The 24,551-nt window shown below is 37.0% G+C and overlaps 1 protein-coding gene across 1 annotated transcript; it reads left to right on the top strand.

The window, feature by feature from the left end:
• Positions 1-1,115: 1,115 nt before the first annotated feature.
• Positions 1,116-17,483, top strand: LOC120298699 (vesicular inhibitory amino acid transporter-like). The gene is made up of 2 exons (XM_039322682.1): positions 1,116-1,400; positions 16,338-17,483. The coding sequence occupies exons 1-2, from the start codon at positions 1,116-1,118 to the stop codon at positions 17,481-17,483; spliced, it is 1,431 nt and encodes a 476-aa protein (XP_039178616.1).
• The last annotated feature ends 7,068 nt before the right edge of the window (positions 17,484-24,551 follow it).

Below are 24,551 nucleotides of genomic sequence, written 5' to 3' on the forward strand. Positions count from 1 at the left end.
ATAATGTCATTTACAAATATTGTATGAATAAATTGAAGGCTATTTTATAGCCCTTTATAAACACTATAGGGTGGGCTCTACAATGTATAGTTAGAATGCACAAACCATAATTGCCTGATTGCATGTGACTTAATTTTGTGCCCAGAAGTGATAAAATTCAGTTGTTAATGGCAATTTTGAGGAGTGCATTGTTTTTTACTTTCGGCATATTTTAAGATCTTCCCAAATCAATAATTATGTTTTTCCTCTTTTGACTTCTGTGCTTACAACTACCAGCTTGCCAAACCTAGTAAATGAAAAACATAAAAAACAAAACAAAAAACCCAAAGAACCCCACATTTCATCCCTACTTTCTCTATAAAATCATTGTCTTATCAGGGGTACCTATATAGTCCTGAGAAACTAGAGCATAATTTAAACAAGAAGTATATACATTTGGCGCATCCCTTATCTATCAAGGCTAAGTCACACTTCAGGATCATTTTAAATTTAAGCCAAATTCAAACTGGAAATTTCTCAGTCAGATAAAAAAAAAAATCCTGTCTAAAGTTTCATTTTCTGAAGCTAGTGATTTATTTTTAGAAGTTTTTGTGCAAGGGTGATTGAAATTTCGTGCCTGTCAAACAAATAAATAAGTCAGTCTGAGTGAGAACCTGGTCTATTAGGGTATAGTCAAATACTTTTGTAGTACCTTTTTCCAGTATATCTCATTTTTTTTAGTGCACATTACTACAATTACATTACGGAGGAATAGTTGTTAGCAATGAATCCTTGCATAAATACCTAGATAGCCATATCTTCTGCCACTCCTTGTAGCTGACTGACAATTGACTGCTGGATTCAATGACCATAACTGAGAGGAATTCAATTGGGCATCTTGGTTTTCAGGATTCTCCCACTCCTAGATTGAGAGCAGCACTCTGAGGACTGCTGCAAACAGTCTTGTTAGACCTGTTTTTGGCACTGCCACTAATGAAGAATTCAGTAGCATCTTCTTTGTCTCAGTATATCTTCCAGAAATTCAAATAAGACAGCACTACTGGAAAATTAATTTCAACAAGAATAGTATAATTACTACAGCCATCTGGTATACCAGGGTAGCTTAAACAAAGCAAATGTTTTCATCTCTTTCAAATCACTTTAAGAGCACAAAATCTCTCTTTTTCAACATGGTGAGGTGGAATGGTTGCCTCTCTACTGATGAAGAAAATGTGAATTTTGCCAGACAGGATGGACTGAATAGGATTCATGATGAAGAAGATGAAGAAGTAGCCCTTTCTTTGGAGCTTGGTACACAGGTGCAAGACCAAAACTGTGAATCCCAAGTGTGTACACAAAATGCTCAAAGTACACTGATCACTACTTGGGAGGCTGGTTGGAATGTCACTAATGCTATTCAGGTAACTTGGTGCTTGATAATTAATTATGTTCATCTCTTCATCATTTTCCTCAACTGTTTTTATTTTGTTGTCTTTTGAAAATTTCCCATTCAAAGGAGAAAACAGCAGGTAAAATAAAATAATGAAGGAAATGCTGATTAAATTGTGGTTGCAAGGCTTTTATAGACTATATTGATTTACATGTATCCTGTGTCTTCCCCCCCCCCCCAGATTTTACTCTTTTATTTTTCCTCCCCAATTTTTGAAAATTAGATTGGGATAGGGTCATCTCATCTTTGCTTTTCTTACTCAGTTATGTTTTATATAGTGATATTTCTGGCTAAGTAACTATATTTATAGTGAACTAGATGCAAACATAATCATATTTAACCAAAACTCATTGAAATAATTTTGACTTAAATTAATCAAAACTGAATTTCAGTGGGTCTACTTAAGCATAACTTATATCTAGAATCACCCCAAGGAGGTTAATGATTTGCAACCTCCTTGATGGATGGAGGCTAAATTCCAATCAAAACTTTATTGATCTCTACTACAGCTACATGCATCAAATGTTGGTCCACATTATTTGGATTGCTTTCATTAATGGGATTCAGACTGGAGTACAACCAATTGTTTTCAGCTCGATTGTTTTCACTGTAACAGTTGTAGCAGAACTGAATTAAGAACAGCATCAAAACGGATATTTGCTTTTAATAACAATGCACAGTTGCCTACCATATTTAATTGTGTTAAAAATGAAAGAAGTGTGTATCTGTAATACTCCCACGGCAACTGTAGATGTCTGAAAGAGGAAAAACATTTGGTTTTGCATATAAGCACGATCTGCTTCCATGAGGCCAATGATTCAATCTGCCTCACCGTGGCAGAAGTCCAGGAGTGACACTCTCCGTTTTGACATAAGTTTTTAGCCTTTTAACTAAATAGCCTTAAATAGCCACTTTGCCATTGGGCTTCTGTACATGCTTTGCTATCCAGCAAATAAAGCAACTGCTTTGTTAACAATTAGCAGTGGCAGCTTCACTTCATATTCCCAAACTCCAACTGAGTGAAGCATTTGGTAGAATTTAAATACAGTTAGATAGGCTATTTATAAGAGAGTTTAAACATGAAAAAGTAAATGTAAACATATTTTGGTACTTCTTTGCACGGTTCCATTTTCTGCCCTTAAAGGCAAGGGCTAACTTTCAAATTTAAGTTCAAATTTCAGTATTTCACTAAAGATCAGGCAGAAAATTTATTGTTTATAAGTTATTTATCACAATGCTATTTCTTCCATTCAATCTAAAGATTCTATTTAGTTTAAAGAATGGCCATTCAGTGAAAAAGATAAAAAAACATTCTTTTGTTTGCAGAAATGTTTAATTGTATTTTTTAAAAACCAGCTTTATATAAATTTGATATAGCATGCAGGAAGCTTTTCATCAATAGCTTGAAATATAGTTTCAATCTGTGAGAATATAGTGATAAACAAAAACCAGTTTTAAATAATTACATAAATATTGCCAGAAGATATTAGATACCTTATTTTGTCTAATATCTTTGGAAATATAATACGCCAACATTGCAGCAGATGTTAATTAAAATACAGTTTTAAATATGAAAGGTGCTTTAATTGTTTGGGTAATAAAATACTAATATGCCAGTAATAATCAATGGTGTTAATAAATAGTAAATAACAAATCAGTTAAAATAGCAGTGTCAGAAGTGCATACAGTATGCTGGAAATCTCTGTACATTTGCTTCATGATTCAGTAAAACTTCTTTGTAAGTAAACATATAGTTATGAATGATGAAAATTGAAAGGACATTTCAGAGAATCATTTTAGTAAGATTTCATAATGCCTATCTGATGTCTAAAATATGTTAGTCCTATATTTGTTGTGCACAACAGCAAGGCAGATTTTTCAGATGACTTGATTGAAGAATTTTTTTCCCCTTGATGCTTCCCCTGGGCCATAAAAAACATACAAGTTTACAACCGATTCCTAATATGCTTACATTATTGTGAACTCTTTGCTCTGTTAACTCCTGCTGTTCTTTTCTTATTTCATCCAAACATTTCATCATGCTGTGTTGTATAGTTTATATGAATTTATATTTCTCAATGTTTCCTTGTTTCTGTTTGAGATGCCCTACATTTAGTCATCACTAGATACATTTCAGGGGAAGATATGACAGTGGAAATTCAAGACTATAGGGTGCCTTCAGATTCTACCATGCTACAAATGATTTCTCTAGAAGGGCAATAGGCCTCAATTTCGTACTGAGTTTAGAAAACAGTTTGTTTTCTGACTGGAAAAAAGTCAGTTCCAAACTACGTTAATCACGATACATCCTTGACTAATCATAATGGGAGGATCTTTCAATCTATTTTAGATTTGTGAACCATATTTGATTTGTGAACCATGTACTAACTCAGAACTAATAGATGCATCTTTGAAGATATTTTTCTTTGTTGGTGTTGTCCAAACCTTACACTGAGAAATGATAATAACCATAGGCCTCATAGAATCTTAGAAACATATAGTTGCAAAAGTCATCAAATTTAAACTCTTAATCTGTGTAGGAATCCAAATTAAAGCACTTGACAGCTATCTCCAAATAGCTATTAAATAGCTAATTCTTCATGAACACATCCAACAAATGGAAGCCACTATTTCTCTAGATAACATTATCAAAATGCTATTTCTGGGTTTTTTTTTTCCTACTGTAGAACTAGTGTTTCTCTTCCTGTATTCTAAGGCCATTCATGTCCTTCACTTTGGAAACAACAGATGTTGGCTTTTTTTCTGTATTACATCTGTTTAGATATTTGAAGAGTGCTTTCAAAAATTTCCCTTGCCCTTATCTCTCCAAGGTTACACATACCCCTCTCTTTTAGTCTCTCTTTACAGGAACTATGTTGTAGTCCACTTTTGTGGAGTTCTTCCAGTTTGCCTGAATCCTTCTGAAGGTATGGTGCCCAAACAGGGATGTACTATTTGAGATGGAGTATCTGAATAACGCAGTATAAAGAAGCACTTGTGACCCAGGGAGAGCAGCACAAGTGTGATGGAATGTAGTCTGAAGTCCCAGGACACAGGAGCTGCTTCCCAGAGGGCAAAGAGGCAATGGAGCTTGGAAAGTCAGATAGGCATGAAGAGGGCTGAGATGGTCTTCTCTAGCAATTCAGAAACGGGGAAAGTAAACGTTGGAGGGGATAGCAGTGGGGTTGATAAGTGTTCTGATGAGGAAGAGGGACTGGAGAATAGGAACCAAGGCAAGATACTTAGAGCAAAGCTCTGCAGTAGGAAGGATGACAATGGAAATGCAAATGATGGACAAAGAGGAGGAGAAGGTGGAGGGAAGTGTATTGAGGGGGAGCGTCCCAGGGAGGAGTGTGGGAGGAGAGAACAGCTTAGGGAGGTAGAGTTTACGAGTGATCAAAAAAGGAAGGCAAAGAATCCCTCTGGGTTACGGCCATACAAGGAGGGGGGAATGGGCAGTAACACACATAGAGGCAGGAAAAGTAAGGAAAATGCAGGTAATGACATACAAACCATGACTAAAGTGCAGATTGGCTGGCTGGGACCCGTGACGCAATCTAGGAGCCTGGCGCAAATGGCGTCTCATCTATAAAAGAGCTTCCCCATCGACTAAAATGTACCCTGACAATGTTGGCAGTTGCCAACGAAAGCTTGGTGCTTTATTGAACTAAAACTTTTGTAGTTTTGTAAAATTTCCTGGTGCTCATGCTTTTTAACTGTTTAATATGAATACACCCAGGAATCATTTGTTTGTTTTTAATACTATTATCAATATATATATATATATATATATATATATATATATATATATATATATATATATATGGAGTGGAATTATTTCTGAGTAGTTTCTTTATTATTCTTCACCTACAGACAGAATCTTGCAGACTATAGTAAGATTCCAAACTACATTCCACTGCCGGACCCCAACAATGTGTACTGTATATGGGATACCGATCTACCTATGTGTTACCATTAATTTGAATTCTGTTGCCTTTTATCGTAATAGAATTCAGCTTTTCCTTGGTTTTTATTTACGGAATCCTGCTTTTTTCCTTTAAAAGCAACGATCCGATGGGGTGATAAAAATAGAAAAACCCATATGAAATAATAATGAATTGGAACTTGGAGGGAAAAGGTCTTTGCAGACCTTAGAAGAATGATTAAAGCAATCAGGCTGCTCTTTACTGGTAGGAAGTGAGTGTTATAAATGAGAATGACACCGTTGTTTTGCCCTACCCCATGGCAATTAAGAGCTAGTAGTTCCAAGTTCTGTTTGAAGTCATGTAAGATAGCTAGCATAAACGATCAAACGAGAAAAGTGCTATGCTCTGAGTTGTTTGGGAAATAAGAATGGGAAAGTCTCAGTCACTTCAGGGTCCATAAGGAATAGAAATGCATTCCGGTTATATTCTGTATTGAGTCTCGACCTTTATACCTACAAATCCCAGCATTTCTTTAATGTTAATTGTTGCCTTCTGGATTTTCGCTGTAACTTTTTCCAAAGCATCTTACTTTAACATTTAAAGTAAAGTTAAGCTATTTAAGGAATTAATCAACACCAGAGCATTGGGATAAATTAAAACAAATTAACCGCTTGATTTAAGATCAACTTTAAAAATAATGGAATTCTCTAAAGCCCACTGGAAACTGTCCAGCGATGAGACTTTGCTTCAAATCCTGTAGGGTAACGGTCCAAAGACAGCTCATTTTTAATTAGATGGAGGTGATTCATATTAAGGGAAATAAAATACTCCTCTTGCTTATGAGTTTAGAATATCTCAACCCTCTTGTTAAGAGGAATCAAGACTCCCTCAGATTTTTTTCCCTTTATATCAGGAACTCTTATTCATACTCATACTAACATTTCTGTTGTGGACCAGACTTTCTGATTTATTATTACTATTATTATTATTTCTGCTCCCAAATTTTGCTGGGAAAAGCAAGGATTGTAGCAATAAAACCTTTTTCCATTTTCTTTTATATTATATTAGCTATCCTAACTTCTTTTTACCATTCTCTTTCTCTCACATCTGTCTGTCTATATATGTAACTCCCTGTATTTTTTTAAAGTGTCATCTCAGAATAATATCCCTCATTTGTAGAACTCAATTGTTCAAACAGAATTCACTAAATTACAACTGTAAGGTGCAATTTTATTTAAGAGAGAAGGAATTTTTCTAGTAGATTTTGCATATTTCACATCCAGAAAAGAGAAATGATTAAAAATACCATAAGCAAAGTTTCCTATGTGAGAAACAATAAGAAAAAAAAACCAGATGTTTACTATAGTGTCATATTTGATTATTTTTTGTTATAAAGCTCCTTTGGATCAGTTTTACTAACCCGATGAGCAGAAGGATCTATGAGTGCTAAACAGGCCTAATTGTTTAAATTTCATTTTTTAAAGTCAGCTAGTGGATTCTGTACAAGGTACCCTGTAAATTGTTCCATGGTACTCATGACATAAATTTAAGGATTAGCTTCTTCATCCCCTTCATATTTTATTCTTTCCAACTCAACACAATCCTGTAAAGGAGCATCAGCAGGATTAGTCTCCAGAACTGACTATAACAAAACCAGATTTGTGATGGCAGGGGGAACCAGCAAAAGCAAAGCTTAATTCAAAAGTGATTTGGATCCAATCAGAGTCTGAAGGGAAGACCATTGCAGGAAACAAAATCCCCAATGTATCCTTAAAGGCAATTTTTTTCCCTGCCCAGTTGTGTTCATCTCTAGGAGGAAGTACTTATCTCCGTTCTTAGTTGAGGGAGACAGTGTGGTCCAAGGACATTTCCATGGTCATGTGGTCAGTATTACTATATACTGAGGCATATGGAATGCTTTTACCTTCCCACAGAAATGGTACCTATTTACCTGCTCACATTTGCATACTTTCAAACTGCTAGATGGGCAGGAGCTGGGATAGAAACAGAAGATCTCCTCATGCAGCGCTTGGATCTCAAGCCTGGGTTGTCAGCTTTCCAGTGGACAAGCTCAGTGTCTTTAACCTCTGAGCCACTACTGGGCCACAGCCTGTTCAGAATCAGGCCGTGCAAGCAGCAGGTAAGCGCATGCGCATGCATGAAGCTCCCTTCATGCAAGTGGCGGCCGCTTGTGCTCACACACAAAGCTCCCCTCAGATGAGTAGTGGCTGCTTGCACTCGCATATGAAGTTCCCCTCGCACAAGCAGTGGCCGCTTGCATTTGTGCACGTCCTGCCTACTCTGCTGTGCTGGGCTACCAAGCCAGAAGAGTTGGGGACCGCTGCTCTGAGCCATCAACCCCCTTGCATCCTTAGGGATATCCAATAGGTGTAGAGAACAGAGGCAAAGACAGGAGGAAGAGCCATTACCAGGCAATAAGTGGGTCTTGAGCCAGGTCAAGAAAATAAGATAAGAAAATGTCTTATCCAAACTCTTTCTTAGTTCACATGAAGATAAAGTGAAGGAGGGAAGGCATGTGCAGACTTGCAAGATTCCATTACTATCATTTTTATAATAATAGTCCTAACCTGTATAGTGTTGGTTTCTTAATCTGTTCCAGTTTGTATAGCTGGTTATGGCTTGTAGTGCAAATACCTCCATTCTATGTCCCCCCCATTCCTGATCATGTGATCCAGAGCAGAGCACTTAAGCCTGCATTTTCCAGTACAATTATATACACACATATGTGCAACACAAGAGGAATAGAATGTTGGGAAAAGATTACGTAATGGGCTTGTTCAGAAAGCGAATCAGAACAAATTTGATATGGTGCAGAAGTCTACAAAAGAACAATTGAATTTAAAAAATGGTCCTGATCTAGCCAGGTTTCACAGAAAAATAAAATCCCAGGGAAAAAAAAATAACCTGATACTTTCTTATTATGTGGGCAACAGGTTATGATGTTGCAAGCTGTTTCTTTCTTAAGCCCATCTCTTTCTTGGTATTGTGACTCAGTGGGAAGCCACTATTAAGGGTTTGAAAAGAATACCAGAAACTATGCTTGATAGGCTTCCCCTTAATAATTTAGTTTGGCATTAATAAAAATAATAATGCTACCTAATGCCAGCTGCATTCTAAACAGGAGAGCATTATGATCCTTTGCTGGCATCCAATGTCCAAATGGATTTTTGCAGCTGACCTGGAAAGCTTAGGGGGTTTCTTCTTTTAAGTTTTTTTTTAAATAATATACATTCAAAGTTTTCTTTCTTTTCAGCAGGAATTATAAAACATAAAGTGGGACCTTAAATATCTTGAATATTCAAGTAGCTATGTAGTTATGCTTAGGAATGCTAGCAACATGACTGCAGCAGATAATGGCAGGACTTGTTATGATAGCTTATGATAACTTTGAATCCTTATGCTTTATAGGAAAGAGAGATCCTTTTGTTGCATATTGATTCAGTACCTGTGAGGAAAACCCACCAGAACCAGAGTTAAGGGTATCTCATGTTGGCTAAAGCTTCACCTTGATTAGTAATAATGTTGTACAAGGCTAAAAAAAATATTTCCTTCCTTCCTTCCTTCCTTCCTTCCTTCCTTCCTTCCTTCCTTCCTTCCTTCCTTCCTTCCTCCCTCCCTCCCTCCCTTCCTCCCCGCATATACCAGATGAGAGTATGGATTGCTGGGTTCTGCAAAAATGCTGGTCCTTCTCCTGGTCTTTACTGCCAAAATGTTTATTGGAAACTTAGTACAATATGTAAAGTTTAAACCCAACAAATTATTAGTGCAATGACACACTAAACCTAATTTCTTGATCATGACTTATTAAATGAACAGCTGGCTTCATACAACATGCTAAGCCAGTGGTGGCAAACCTATGGCACAGGTGCCAGAGGCGGCATTCAGAGCCCTCTCTGTGGGCACGTGCACCATTGCCCCAGTCCTAGGCTTTCAGCTGGGTTTTATAAAACCTTTTCGCTTTAGGCCTCCGCCGCTGTGTGCAAAAAAAAAAAAAAAAGGTTCAATCAATCAGTCAATTTCAACTTCTCACGGGAAAAAAATCTTGCAAAATTGGAATTGATTGATTGAACTTTTTAGTCCCTCCCAGTCTGTCGTTACCACCGCAGCCATGCCCAGCCAATGGGCCACAGCCACCCGGCACCCGACGATAGATAAGTGGGTTTGGGGTTGCAATTTGGGCCCTCGGTCTCTAAAAGGTTCGCCATCACTGTGCTAAGCTATACACATTGGTTTACAAACCTCAGTGGCTAAGAAATCCTCGGTGCTCTCTGAGCTTGGTTGTTTTCTTGCAGATGGTTTGACTTGACTGAGCAGCTTTTATGTGAATGCAACTTTTTGGGGGGTTAGTAAAAAGCATAAAGTGCAAATGTGGTGTTTGAACCAACCATTGATCTGACTGCTTTTTACTTTTGTCAAAATTAATATATTTCAGCAAGTATAAGATGAACTAGATACTTTTTTAAGCCTCTCATTTTTGTTGGTTCTTGCGTTTTATGTCAGCAGGTCTGTGGATTGCATTTCTTATATATGCTTGTGTGAGGGAATCAAAAACCTACCTATTTCATGCTTTTTCGAGTCCCCTTTCCATGAAAGACATAATGATAAGGTTCTCACTCGCCATGGAAAGCCTGCAAGCAATCCTTTTAAGATGGTAAGAGGAAAGTCTGTACTAGACACTACTGAAATATGTGCAATCCTGTTACTTGAGATGGATGCTGTAACTTTTAAAGCTTCCATTTCTTTCCATTTTATCTTTTGTGTAAGTAAATTGCTTTAATAAACTGCCTTAAAAGAAGAGGGGAAAAAAAAAGAAAACTAAAGCAATGCTTTAAGGAAAACAAATAAAAAAAGCTGTAAACTGTAAGTTCTTGGTGATTGACAGCCTAAGGCTAAATTTTTGCGTAGCCAAAACTTTTTCTCTTCTTCAAGAAAATCCATTTTTGTTAAGATGTTAGTAAAAAATGTTAAGCCAAACAAAAGTAACTCCCAGTGTTTGCAAGGAGAGGTTCCAAGAAAAGTGTGATGACTTTAGGGCAGAAATCTATGTGCATAAGCTGCAAATAAATGGTATTTATAGCAGTCCTTCCTCTCACCACGTGCCTATGGTTTAATCTAAGATGCATTACTAAGTGCATAAAGCTGGCAATAGTGTGCATTTTCTTGAGGAAAAGTAAAGCATGATGCTTCCCTTGCTCAAATGAGCAAACAGAGCTATTCCAGAACATCAAATGCCCTAAACACTGATTACACAGAGCCAGGATGACAAATCACACCCTGTTTCTCAGAGTTAGTGAGCTGTAGAAAATCTTTTCCCTTGGGGATAAATAGAAAAAAATGAACCTTTCTTCTATCACGTATCAATTATGAGGATAGTTGAAGAGGACCCACCATCTGAGTTGATACTGTTTCTTGCTATTGTTTTGTGACACTCAGAGGAAAATACCTTGCTAAGGCTGTTTCATTCATGCTCCTTTCATTGTTTGGGAGAAAAATTAAGCAAATGTCATCCTTGCTTAACTTTCTGGCTAGGTTCAGGTCATATAATAAGCCACGTTGCTTAATTGTGGCTTGTTGAATAAGTCATGGTTGCCTGGGCTTAAATTGCAGGATGCTATAATCCATGGTTCAGAAAATATAACAACTGGGTTCGCACAATGCCCTAAACTAAAGCTAAGTAAATCATATGATGCTGGGCAGAAAGGGTGAACCCTGTCATGCGTTCACTCAAACTAATAGGTCTTAAAGCATCATCATGCTGCCAGTTTTAACCAGAATTCTGTTTATTTCCTTTACCAAAGATAAAATTAGCATATATGTGGATTTGATTGATAGTTAGATAGATATGCTACAACTGATATCTTTCAGCAGAAATGCGTGCAAGAAATCTTCATTGTTTTTTTCTTAATCTGAATATATGTGCATTATAAATATGAATAGTTAGATGTTAACAATTGGCACAGGGTCAAATTTTAAACCCCGTTCTTGTTTCCCAAATGTTCCTTGCAACATCTTTTTCCTATTTCGAGGGATAGGATAGGAAAGTATATACGAAATGTATATATTAGGAAAAATATACATGTTTCTGGACTAGGTCTTACTTTATGAAATACATGTAAACGACTTGATATATTTACATGACAATAGGAAAATATGTCAGTAATAGGACCAGAACATTAATTGTGCATCATCATTAAACATTATTAAGATTGCAGAAGATGTCTTTTGTGTGTTTATCATGTTAGTAGTTTTGTATGTGGAATTCATGCTGCATCGATAATATACACTAAGCCTCTTGAATTTTAAAGAACCAAACCGCTGACAGGGCTGGACTTGTTTAGACATTCAGTTGATATACAATATGTGCATAGATCAAGCTGGAAAGAGAACAGCCTGAACATGCTGGTCTTCTCCATTCTCTCTTGAGCCCTGGATGTAAACAGCTACATTATGGAAAGGAAGTTGTATTTGAGATTTATTTAATACAGCTCTTCACACAGTATGGAATCCTATTTTGCTATGGTTCTGGACTATTTGAAGATGAGTGCTCACATCAAAGCCAATTTCAATATATTACCTTCTCCACCTCCTCCTATTTAGAACTTCACTGAACAGCTCTAATTTTTATCTACTTGGAAGAATTCATCTAAATTCCTGAATGGATTTCAAGTGTTTGAGAAAAAGCATCCTTAAGGAAGACATCAGGTGTTATGCTAGAGGCAGGAATGTGACAGGATAACCTTTTGATGCTATATTCTTTATTTTATTCTCTCCTCCTTCCATATATTGCCCCCTTCTCTGTCCTTTGTCTTTTCTAGTTTACATCCACTGTTCCTTTAGATGTTTAAACTGGATCCCATTTTTTGGAATGTTTAACCAGATCCTAATTTGCCCAGATCAAGTCAGTTCACAGTTTTGGAACCCAATCTGTAGCAGCTGGATGGTGCACAACAGACAGAGATAGAGAATCAAAACAAGAATAGAATAGAAGTCTCAAGATGGCCACCAGAAGCAATCAGTCCTGGTTCAAAACAATGAGTAATAGTGTTGCTTTAACAACTTTCTGAAATGCCAGAAACTAAGAGCTGCTTGAATCTCTGGAGACAAGGAATTCCCAAATAAAGAAACAGCAACAGAGAAGGGTTGTCAGCACATTCCTGCCACTCCCTTACTCCATACAGAAGCTAATGGTAGGCCAGCCTGGACCCAACCTTCATCACTAGACAAAACAATAGTCTTTTGGATTTTGGACAGTTTACCTTCTGTCCTTCAGATTCAACTGAAGGAAGCGTTCTTCTATATTTCAGCTGTAAAAGATTTTTTTTTTTACATTTAGATCAGTAGGCATTGAATTAACATGCACAGGTGCCAGAGTTCAAAACAATCAGATTGCAATTGCTCCCCAAGGCACCTCCCCACCCCTAGATAAAACAACATTTGACAGTGATATTGTGTTTTCTTAGAAAATATGCCAGTAAAATATATAATGCTATGGAGAAAGGAAACAAGTAGAAAATTAACATAATATTCTTATGCACAAGTTGGAAAATCATAGAAACATAAAGAAGCCTTTCTCACCATTAAAATAAACAAAGAAAGGGGGGGTTATTAACTTTCAATTTCATATTTCTAATACAAATATCTACTGTAAATAGAAATCCTGTACAATCAAACAGCAGCTATGTCTTACTATTTTAAAGCTAAGATTTCTTAATAATGGAATAATGTGATTTGGGACCAGAATTGAGTATTAGGATCTTGGATTCCTAAAAGATAATTCCCTTTTAAATCTGGACAGTTGTAATGCTTCAAATGAGACTCCAGCTTTATGTGTATATGCAAACACAAAGATAATATTTTTTCTGAAAATATTCAATAATTTATCTAAAGAGATAATATCCTTAGAATATTTTGTACTAAAATTTTCCACTTAAAATGACTTATAAAGGCCTTCTTATTTTAATGTATTTCTGTTCCAATTTCCTGTTTAAGCATGTAGCCACAAGAAATTTGGATTGCCCAAACATATTGCTTCAGTATAATGGCTCCATAAAGCAGGGAGGTTAATGTGGGTTAGTTTTTCACTTTCTGTGTTTGTAAAAGCAGTGGTAAATGCATTTTTACTTAGAATGTTTGTTCCCAGTATTTTTCTAACTGGTTTATTGATGAGAAATGTTAATTAATTTCCAAGCTAGATCCTACTTCATTAAATTCATGTAAACAACTTGATAGAGATATACTCACATGACAGCAGAGAACAACATATGTCAATACTAGGACCAAAAAGGCTATTAAATTGTACAGCACCATCAAATTGATTTTTGGTAGAAAATAGGATAGAAGATAGAAAATATGGTAAGAAAATATATTTTGTATGCTTCTCGTGTTACTTCTGTATCTGGAATTAATGCTTCATCGATATTGTACACTAAACCTGCTGGATTTTAAAGAATCAAAACATGGACACTGCTTAAAGTGTGACTCCCAGTATTTCACTTTGTTGGTTTTATTGATGCTGCCAAAATAATGGTCTGGCAACCATCTTCCTATCCTGATATGAAGGTCCAGCATGATGCTTGGATTTGATATGGTTAAAAGGGAAAGATATTTTAGAGAGCCACAGCCAGAACAGCTACATTTAGGACATTTGAGTTCAGTATAAAAATTGCTCCAACCAGTATAAAAATTGAAGAAATTAAAAGAAGCATAAAAGTGCTAGGTTCATCTGCTGTGGTACAAATCAGATCTATTCTACACTTCATCCAGTCCCATGGAAAGAAAATAGAAAGAGTATGACTCTAGCAGAAAGGGGGATTAAAGGGAATGGTATAGCTGGTCCCACAAATTACAACACTGGTCAGATCAACATAGAGCTGTACCGATTGCTAAAGTGGAACAAAGAGCTATCCCTGATATGTTGTATTGTAATTTTAATTCTTATTCTTCCCCCCCCCCTTTTCACTTTCCAGATTCTAGGGAGATGTAGCAGAAGGAATGGTGGACTGATAAATTGTCACATGACCAAGTTGAAGATCCATTATTTTCCATCCCTTTGTCTTAAATCTATACAAGATAAACTGATATTAAATCTTAAATATTTCTGGTGTTATCTACAATCCCGAAGTGCTAAAGTCTGGCATTACTTGGGAGCTGAATGGAGTGGCATCTCACTCTTTATAACTGTTACATATTTGTAAAACCCTCAAGTCACTAACAAATGAATTTGCCATAAGATTTGAGCAAAAGAGTGACTGAACACTGTACAGTTTCTCACTGAAACAGATGTGCCAATAGAAAGGTAAGGAAGAATATGAATGAAACACCTCCCACAGTACCATTAAAACAGCTGCATCATTTGCACAGCTCACGTGGTTGGTTCAAGACTTCTTTGTCACTGTCTTGGTATGTGTGGGCGTACAAAATCACTTTTCCAGATACTGTCTAAATTACAGTGTTTCTCAATCTTGACAATTCAAATGCTGGCTGTGGAATTCTGGGAGTTGAAGTTCACATGCCTTAAAATTGTTAAGGTTGAGAAACACTGGTCTAGAACATGTTTTGAAGCAGGCATATAAACCTAGAAAAAGATACAGCTATTTTGATAATACCGAGAGGGGTTTGGTAGATGGTCCCACACATTATACAGTAGCTCCATCAAATGCTTTACGTAGTCCCTATGGCAGGTAGGTAAGTGTAACTATATAAAAAATCTGCCTCTGGAACAGACAATAAATCAATAACTCTCCCTCTCAAAAATACAGCTGACTTAATATTCATTTCTTAGGTAGAATCTTGCAAACAAAATTGCAGCCAGAGGAGGAGCTCCTTGGACAGAGAGGGTCACAGGACCAGTCCCTGATGTCTCTACATTTTTTTTTAAAAAAAAAAGTGTATTAGCAAACAATAGAAGAATAAATGTTCCCCACGTTCTGAAGAGCTCGTGCTAACCTCTCCTAGTACTATCAGCCATTGTGGAAGTGTTAGAAAATCTGTCCTCATTCTGGTAATTTTGGTATAATACACTCCTGGGGAAATGACCATAGTCTGTATTGCCGCCCAGAAAACAAAGGGACATAATCATCAGGACTCAATTTTGGCTCAAGGAAATTTTTACTTTTTTAGACGGGTCTATTCTGTGCCGATCTCTAGGAATTTTTATTTTTATCGGTGTTGCTAAAACTGACAGGGCTGTGGAATAAGACGAGGAAGTGATAGAATATAAACTAAAATCAGGATCTCTGTAGTAGCATATATTTTTTTCTTACGTGTGAATAGGAAAAACTTTAAAATACCATTTCTCCACTCAGCACTGAGAGGAGAAAGAACTTGTTTCTGGGTCTGAGTCGAAAGAAAAGGGTTTCCACACACACCCCTTAGCACAGACCCATGGGAATGTAGAAATATAAGGAAGCATTGAAAAAGAGTATTGCAAAGTTAGAAAAGAAAAGATTCATGAGAAGCTCCTCATGTTTATTTATTAGCCTAGCTGCTAAAAGTGTCATTTCCCTATTTGCATACAGCCTGTGAAGACAGCTAAAGCTCTTTGATTTTATCATTATTGAACCGCTATTGAACATTAATATGCACCATGATTAAATAGCTGCTTCAGAGCCTTTCAGAATTATGACTGTAATCACAACCAGCATTTAATATTTAATAAGAACTTGTCTCTACTGTTCACCTCTACGCAGCTTCCTGGGCTCCCTATGCTCCTGCCAGCAGTTGTGTTTGTATGTTTGTGTGTATGTGTTTGTGTGCATGTTTCTTCTAACTTTGTACGTTGTAAATATATGCATTTGGAGGCAACCATTATTTAGCAGGACAGGTTAATGTAAGAGCATTCTGTGCAATTAGCCAAAGGTAGCCATTGTCAGCTGCAGGTTTGAATGGACAATTTCTAAGCAACGTCTTTCTTCAGTTTTTTTTTTTTTTTTTTTTTTGTCTTCTCTGTGTTTTGTCTCTAGGGGATTTTTGTTCTAGGCTTGCCATATGCTCTGCTCCACAGTGGATACAGTGGGCTGCTTCTTATTATCCTCGCTGCAGTCTTCTGTTGCTACACCAGCAAAATTCTTATCGCTTGCCTCTATGAGGAAAATGAAGATGGGCAGCTCGTCAGAGTGAGAAGCACATATGAAGACATTGCTAACTCTTGCTGCAAAAGATTGCTTCCAAAACTTGGTGGCAGAGTGGTCAACGCAACCCAACTAATGGAGCTGATCATGACGTGCATTTTGTATTTGGTTGTTTGTGGGAACTTGCTGTCACATAGCTTTCCAACTTTGCCAATGACCGAGAAAACCTGGTCCATAATTGCATTTATAGGTCTGCTGCCCTGCGTGTTTATCAAAACCTTGAAAGTTGTATCCAGACTCAGTCTGCTCTGCTCCTTGGCCCATTTTATCACGATATTTGTAGTGATCACTTATTGTTTGACCCAAAGACACCGTTGGTCTTGGGCAAGGCTCAAGCTGTCGGTAGACTTCGAAGATTTTCTGATTTCAGTTGGTGTGATCATTTTTAGTTACACTTCACAAATTTTCCTTCCTACCCTTGAAGAAAGCATGCAAAATCCGAGAGAGTGTGGGTCTATGTTGAACTGGACCCATTTCTTGGCTTGTGTATTCAAGACAATCTTTGCAGTAACGGCACTGCTAACCTGGGGAGAAGAAACCAAAGAGGTTATTACTGACAACCTTCCTTCATCCTTACAGACTTCAGTGAACTTGTGTCTCTTGGCCAAGGCACTCCTGTCCTACCCATTGCCCTTTTTTACAGTCACAAAAATATTGCATGCTTATGTATCACCTAGGGACAAAGTCAACTATAAATCGCCATGGCTTGCTGTACTTTTAAAAAGTGTCCTCCTCCTATTGACTCTCCTGATGGCCATGTTCATACCACACTTTGTCCTTCTTATGGGTCTAACTGGCAGTGTTACTGGTGCAGTGATGACCTTCCTTCTTCCTTCTTTTTTCCACCTAAAGCTGAAATGGGAAAAGCTGATGCCGTTTGAGAAATGTGCAGATATATCAGTGTTTATCTTGGGTATATTCTGTACCTTAGCTGGCCTGATATGCTCAATAAAAAGTTTGTTGGAAGCTTTTGGATAAAATGGGGAAGGACAAACCCAAGTATCTTAATATTTTGCAACCACGAAACATTAGAATTTAAATAAAAATACAAGCAGTCCTTGACTTACGACCCCAATGGAGCCCAAAATTTATGTTGTTAAGTGAGATTTTTGTTAAATGAGTTTTGCCCCATTTTATGACCTTGCTTGCCACAGTTATTAAGTGAATCACTGCCGTTCATAAGTTAATAACCCAGTTGTTAAGTGAATCTGGCTTCCCCATTGTCTTTGCTTGTCAGAAGGTCCCAAAAGGTGATCACCTGACCTTGGGACACAGCAATTGGTCATAAATATGAACCAGTTGCCAAGCATCTGAATTTTGATCACATGATCATGGGAATGCTACAAAAGTCATAACTTTGAAAAACAGTCATAAGTCACTTTTTTCAGTGCTGTTATAACTTGGAATGGTCACTAAATTAACTGTTGTAAGTTGAGGACCACTTGTAAAGGATTGGAAGGGGTTGGATCTAGAAGACAATAGCCATGCTTCGGCCCCACTGAAATCAACATGATAGCACTGGTTAAAAAGTTCCGTTAGTTTCAACAAATGAAGGCAAATTTTTGATTTGGAATAAAGGCTGTTGTCCTTGGCTTTGGACTAACCTAGTGAAAGCCACACCTCAAAAACAGGATGGGACCAAAAACATTGGGGGGTGCCCTAACAAAAACCAGTTTTGATTTAATTTTAATTCAGTTAAACCAGTTACTGTGACCACCCTTTTATTTATCAATTTCTCTCTTCTGTCTTGTTAACCTTTATAGTTTAGCATCCCTGGATCCCCTGTGCACACGATGGACCACTGAACTGAAGCATGTAAGCGTGTCTACTTCTACCAGATCCAATCCAGTGTTTCCACATTTGCATGCAGATATTCTTGATTGTGACATTTATATATAAAGTCAATGTGATTCTTCAGAGAAGTTTTACAAGAGCCACAGCAGATTTTTGGACAAGTCAAAATGAGAAAATGCTAGCTCCTCCTATTTAAACATTTAAATTTTGGAGCTGGTATTGCTTTTAGCAATTCAGGAGAGAAATGTAGGAATACCTTAGCCAGACCTGGAGAGATAATAAATAAGCAGATAAATAAAAATCCTACTGCTTCTTTTATCATGAGACTTGACTTCTAGGATGAGGAATATAAAGTAAACTTGATGTAATTGATTAAAAAAAGGACTTTTTTGTTTGTCTTATTGGGAAGAAAATAAATTGCATCGAAGAAACAATGATATCTGGTGTGTGTAACCCTGCTTTCATTTACTGTTCCTCCAAACCAAATGCACTCTGTGTGATATCATCTCATATTTTAAAAAGCAGCACAAGGATGCAGGTTGGACCAGAGAACTAGCAGACAGCACACACACTGCAATTTTTTCCTTCATAAAGAAAGGCTATGTGTATTTGTACATTGACTAGCTTGTTGTTGTTGTTAACTGCGAAGTCATGTCCGACCCATCGCGACTCCATGGACAACGTTCCTCCAGGCCTTCCTGTCCTCTATCATCTTCTGGAGTCCATTTAAGCCCATACCTACTGCTTCAGTGACTCCATCCAGCCACCTCATTCTCTGTCTTCCCCTTCTTCTGTTGCCCTCACTAACAGCCAAATGGTTCTGTGTTATTTCTCTTATAATGAAATCCTAGCCACATCTCCAGAAGACAAATGTCTTTGCAGGTTTCTCTGCTTATGATTTGTTATATATTGTTGTCTCGCTGCATAACAGAGCCAATGCTTCAATAAATCTGCAGACTAAAAGCAGAAGTTTCTCTGCTAGCTAGACAAAAAACTGTTGCCTTTCAAAAAAAAAATATCTGATAATATCCTGAACAGTTTTGTTTGTTAAGTAAAGTAACATACTGTCAAAATCAGCATGCAAACCATCACAGAATTATATTTTTGACATTTGTATTTTTCATACTTATGTTATACTGCGGTATTTATTAATTTTGTCTTAGCAAATGAAATAAAATTAAAAAGATTGCTTCCCATTTGTCTGTAACATTACTGAGATGTAAAAATGAATGACCTTATAGAAATAGTAATAGAGACATTATGACACATTCAGTCATGGTGGGATTGGGTTGATTTTAACTTCACGGAATGTGTGAATCCAGCAAGTCTAGTTTGCAAACGGTTGTTTATCTTTCATGTAGTGTATAAATCAGCTAATTGTGGTTTAGTCAACAAATCATGCTTTAAAATCTGGCTTAATCATTGTATAAAGCCAGCCATTTTCAGAATTCATGCTTAAATGTATGTTAGGATCTTTTTTTACCTTTATTTTGTTGAACAAGACATCGGGGACTGCCTCAGCCATAATGTTAACCTGTAATAGGCAGATTTACATATTATGATAAGCCCAAACCAAGTGGAGTAAACCACCTATGGCATACCATTGTGTGCAGGCAAGCCATGTTGATCAAGTTACTTGAATATTATTTCATTAAACTCTCATGTTGAAAATACACTAGCCATTAATGTCAGTAAGAGTAATCTGTCAATAAGATTTCAACTAATCAACCCAGTAAACCCATTAATCTGTATCCCCCAGATTAATGTAAATCAGTGATATGCTGAAAAATGTACCACAACTGGCTCTGCCAACTCCATTATTACCATCACATTGCTCCATGAATGCCCAAACAGTTGATTGGTGTGCTAGGTGCTCAGCTCTACTTTCAACCAGCTTGCAAAATTCCATGAATTGAATGAATGAATGAATGAATGAATTAATAAGCAAGCAAGCAAACAAACAAGCAGCTCCAGCATCCCACTTGTGTTGATTTAAAAATACAGTCATGGTTCCGACAGATGAAATCCATCAAAAGAACTTCGAGGCAAAATTCTTCCTTAAAGAACATTTATTTGGGAAACAGTAGCAGCACTACATAGTTGAACCAAAAAATTAAATTCCCTTCCCCCAAATACAAAGTAACAAAATACAACTGCCACCCCCAATAAACTGTCATAAACACATTCCCCATTTAGCTTCAAGCACAGGCTTTCTACTTAGCTCCTCAGCCCGCCAAAATGTTATCAGCTCGTCCTTGAATTCCCACAGCAGCTTTATTATTATGGCTAGCTGAGCTTACATCCCAACACACACACACACACATACACACACACCCCATTGCACCTGATTTCTAAAAGTAAGAAAAAGCATGTTAAAGGAATAGAGAAAATGGCTGCATTATCATCAGTTGTCAGAGCAGGAACATCCAATGTTAGCAGTGTTGACAAATAATGTTATAAGCCATGTTACTTGATTCCCCACTGAACTACACAATAGTTTCCCTGGTTCAAGTCATTAGGCAATCCATTGTTTAGAACTGATAGGTCAACTGAAACTTGGTATTTATTTTCTTGGCTAGATGTTTAAACTTCTTTCTTCTTATTCAACAGTGTTTAATAATAGTAAGCTCCCAAATGTAGGAAGAAACTTAAGTCTTAAGGATTGGCAGGGCCCTCTAGAGAGAGGGAAGAGAGTTTGATCTCAAGGGATATATAGAAGAACATGGGACATGCAACACATGGTGAATATCTCAACAATCAGAAATTTTGACAGCAGTTGTTTGTTGTGAAGAAAAAAGGTGCAAGATTGAAGAAAGGTTGTAAGTAAAGAGGTTAAACCTTAAGAATTTCTTCCTCTCTTTTGTATTCATGCCTATACCTAACCTTGTATTTTCAACATACTTGGCATACATCTTGAACTTTATATCTAACACTGGACTAATCCAGCCATTCTCTTCCATCTCTGCCCCTATTTACCTGGAAAAAAACAGTTCTGGAGTTGCTAAAGATAAGCTTGTGGCAAGGAATTTGGTTATCATCATTATTTATTTTTGTTCCCTTCAGTATCAACACTGATAAGACCCATGCTTTTAGAATGTAATTATCTTGTGATAAAAAACCTCATTGGCTTCATCAAAAAATTATTATGCAATTTATTTGGTTTCTTTTTGTATGCAGAGTATTTCTTGTTTTTTTTAATACTTTATCTGAACAAATTATAAGCTGAATAAAGTAAATCAGCTTCAATAAGCAGAGCCATAATTAACATCCTGTACAATAGACTTTAGTTTTAAAAGATATTAACTTATTAAAAGAATAGGAATCACAATATATTTTGCATTAGCGATAATCCGTTATGATAGGAAACAATCTAGACAGAAATACTTTAATGAATACTTGGCATCTTAATATGCCAAATCTATCTTGGTCTAGATAATTAAAAAAATTGTTTGAAAGACAAAAAGTTAAATTATCCTTACTAGCTTTCACTCACACTGGCATTGAGTCATAATAAAAATGTGGAAAGGGATTTGAATCCCAGACTTGAATGCCAAACAATAATGTCAAAATGTAGAAACTGTCTTTGTACTTCTCAGCAGCTGTGCCTGTGGTTTGAATGAACAAAAGTGACTTCTCAGCAGTAGTTTAAATAGTTATTTATCCAGAAACATAAACCTATAATATTCTGCATATCAGCCTTCTACCACCTTGGTGCCTTCTAGATATATGGAATGTATATGGATAGAAGCAGCGTATGTGTTTTTATTACAGAATGTTTTTCCCACCCTTATTCAAGATGCACAACAATCATGTGAAGAGCATCTTCGCTATCCAATAAAATCATAGCTGATTGTCTATAATAATAATAATAAATAAATAAATAAATAAATAAATAAATAAAATGTCAAAAAACACTAGCAGATCAAACTAAGAATCTAAGTTCCATAAGCACAGTGAAATAGTAATATCTTCCCTGTTTTTTCAGTCAGGACTGGATGGATGAGTCATCAAGCCCTTGGTTGGGCAACCAATTCTACAAGAAAGGTTGCCACAAAAAGGCTCTCTCATGCTTTCCTACTAACTTATGGCCAGGAGTTGGGAATCTGCAGAATTTCTTCTCAGACTGAATTCTCAGGATGAGCAGATTCTGACACAGGGCTTCATAGGTCATAATCAGAATTGGGAGAGACCTTGGAGGTCTTCTAGTCCAACCCCTTGCTCAAGCAGGAAACCCTATACCACTTCAGACAAATTATTGACCAATCTCTTCTTAAAAACCTCCAGTGTTAAGAGTACCCACAACCTGGAGGCAAGTCATTCCATTGATTAATTGTTCTAACTGTTCAACACTTTGTTTAACTCTGTTCAACTAACCAACACTCTGAATTGGACATGGAAACTTGTTGATAGCCAATATCCTGTAGCAAGTACAATATACATCTTGCCCTGATGAAATAGCCCTCACTAGCCAACAAGCAAGTTGCTACTTCACCCATAGTAGTTTCTTCAAAAGTCATCCCAAGTAGATGGAGTTGTGGTAATCCAATCTCAAGGTGACAAGGGCTTGAGTAAACACCTTCAGAAACTCTTGCACTAAAGAAGACTAGCATCTGCATATCAGCTAAAACTGAAGCTCAGCAATTATTCCCTTGGCTGAAGCAGAAGTCATGAATTCAGAATATTGCTCCCATCCCATCTTGCTTGCAAACTAGTCTTTCATAGGGATACAACCTCTCCAGAACCAGTGTAGTATTCAGTGCTTGGCTAGACAATTTTTGAGCAAAACACAACTTTATTTTGCCAGGATTCAGTTTCAAATTGTTTGTCCCATCCTGTCTCTTATACTTGTAGACAGGGAGAAAGGACATCCACTACATTTCTTACTCAATAGATGGAGGAGTATAGTATAGCTGACTTTGAACCGACAGATGACCTCTGTCAAAAATTTCATACAGATGCTGAACAATGTGGGCTAGAGAATCGGGCCATTTAGCATCATACCAAAGAGTAGACAACACCTTGACTGCCATCCCTCCATCTCCCATTACCACTTGGAATCATCATCTGAGGAAGGAGTGGAATCACTGTAAAAATGCTACTAACCCCAGTCCTTATAAACTATCCGTGGTTGATGATAGTGAATGCTGCTCACACTTACTACAAAAGACCACAAAGGCTATATGCCCTCCCTTTGTTTCATCTAAGGTCATCCAGAAAAGTGACCAATGCAGTTTTAGTCCTCCACTCTATGAAACCAGATTGAAAGAGTTTAAGATAAACTACTTCATCCAGAATCCTCTGGAACTGATGCTCTACCATCTTCTTTATGATCCTCCCTAATAAATGGAAGATTGAAGACCAGGTAGAAATTTTTCAATGCAATTAAGCAGAGAAGGAGGGTTTTTTTTTAAATTTTCTTTCCAGGAAAGATCAAGCCACTAGCTCTTGAAAGACACAAACTACTAAGTTCTTATTCAATAAAATGTTACTAACCTTTTAAATCAACTCTCCCATATTTGCCTGGATTCCTGAAGGAGCCAGAACAACTCATGTTGGAAAGATGCCAGTCCATAAACTCCAACAAATTCTAGACTTTGTGGTAAGATTTGCACTGGATTCTGCCATATGGAGTCTAAATCATTTTATCAACAAAATGGCAAACAAATCATAGCATCCTGAATAATATTCTTTCCATCCATCCTTACCTAATAAGATATACTGTGGGTCATCTTAATCAGGGCCACTAGATTATTAGGTAATGCTACAATCATTAAAAAATGCTGGAATTTACTTTCTTTATCACCACAGTCTAGACCAGAATAGAGGTTCCTATTGTGCCTGGTTCCTGATTGTATTCACTCCTTGTTGTCAGATGACTGTGCTCTAAGAATTGATCCTACCAATTCAGGAGTAGAAGCAGGAGATAAGGGATAAGGAGGTCCTGCTTGGGACAATTGTAACTCATTATCTTGAATTCCAGAGATTGCTCAGGCACAATGTGGAACTAGCCATCAAATCACTGGAAATATATACAAGTGTCTGCAAGAAACTAACCATATATACAAAATGTCTGGGCATACCATCCAAATTAATCCCTCACCACTCATGAACCACATCCTGTCATGGCACAGTATTGATCATTATGTCCTCTATTTTGGTATCACAAGCCATATGCTCCTATGGGATAAACTAGACTCAACATACGACCACCTATATGAATCAAGCCAGATATCACTTGAAATAATTCATGGA

Source organism: Crotalus tigris, unplaced genomic scaffold, assembly GCF_016545835.1.
Source record: "Crotalus tigris isolate CLP2741 ecotype Arizona unplaced genomic scaffold, ASM1654583v1 scf7180000017611.44802233496:7321179, whole genome shotgun sequence".
NCBI classification, from domain to species: Eukaryota; Metazoa; Chordata; class Lepidosauria; order Squamata; family Viperidae; genus Crotalus; species Crotalus tigris.

Excerpts from the sequence above, each read along its gene's own strand:
- LOC120298699 (XM_039322682.1), top strand. The coding sequence starts at position 1,116 with ATGTTTTCATCTCTTTCAAATCACTTTAAGAGCACAAAATCTCTCTTT. Across the intron at positions 1,401-16,337 it reads ATGTCACTAATGCTATTCAG|GGGATTTTTGTTCTAGGCTT; the intron begins GTAACTTGGTGC and ends TTTTGTCTCTAG.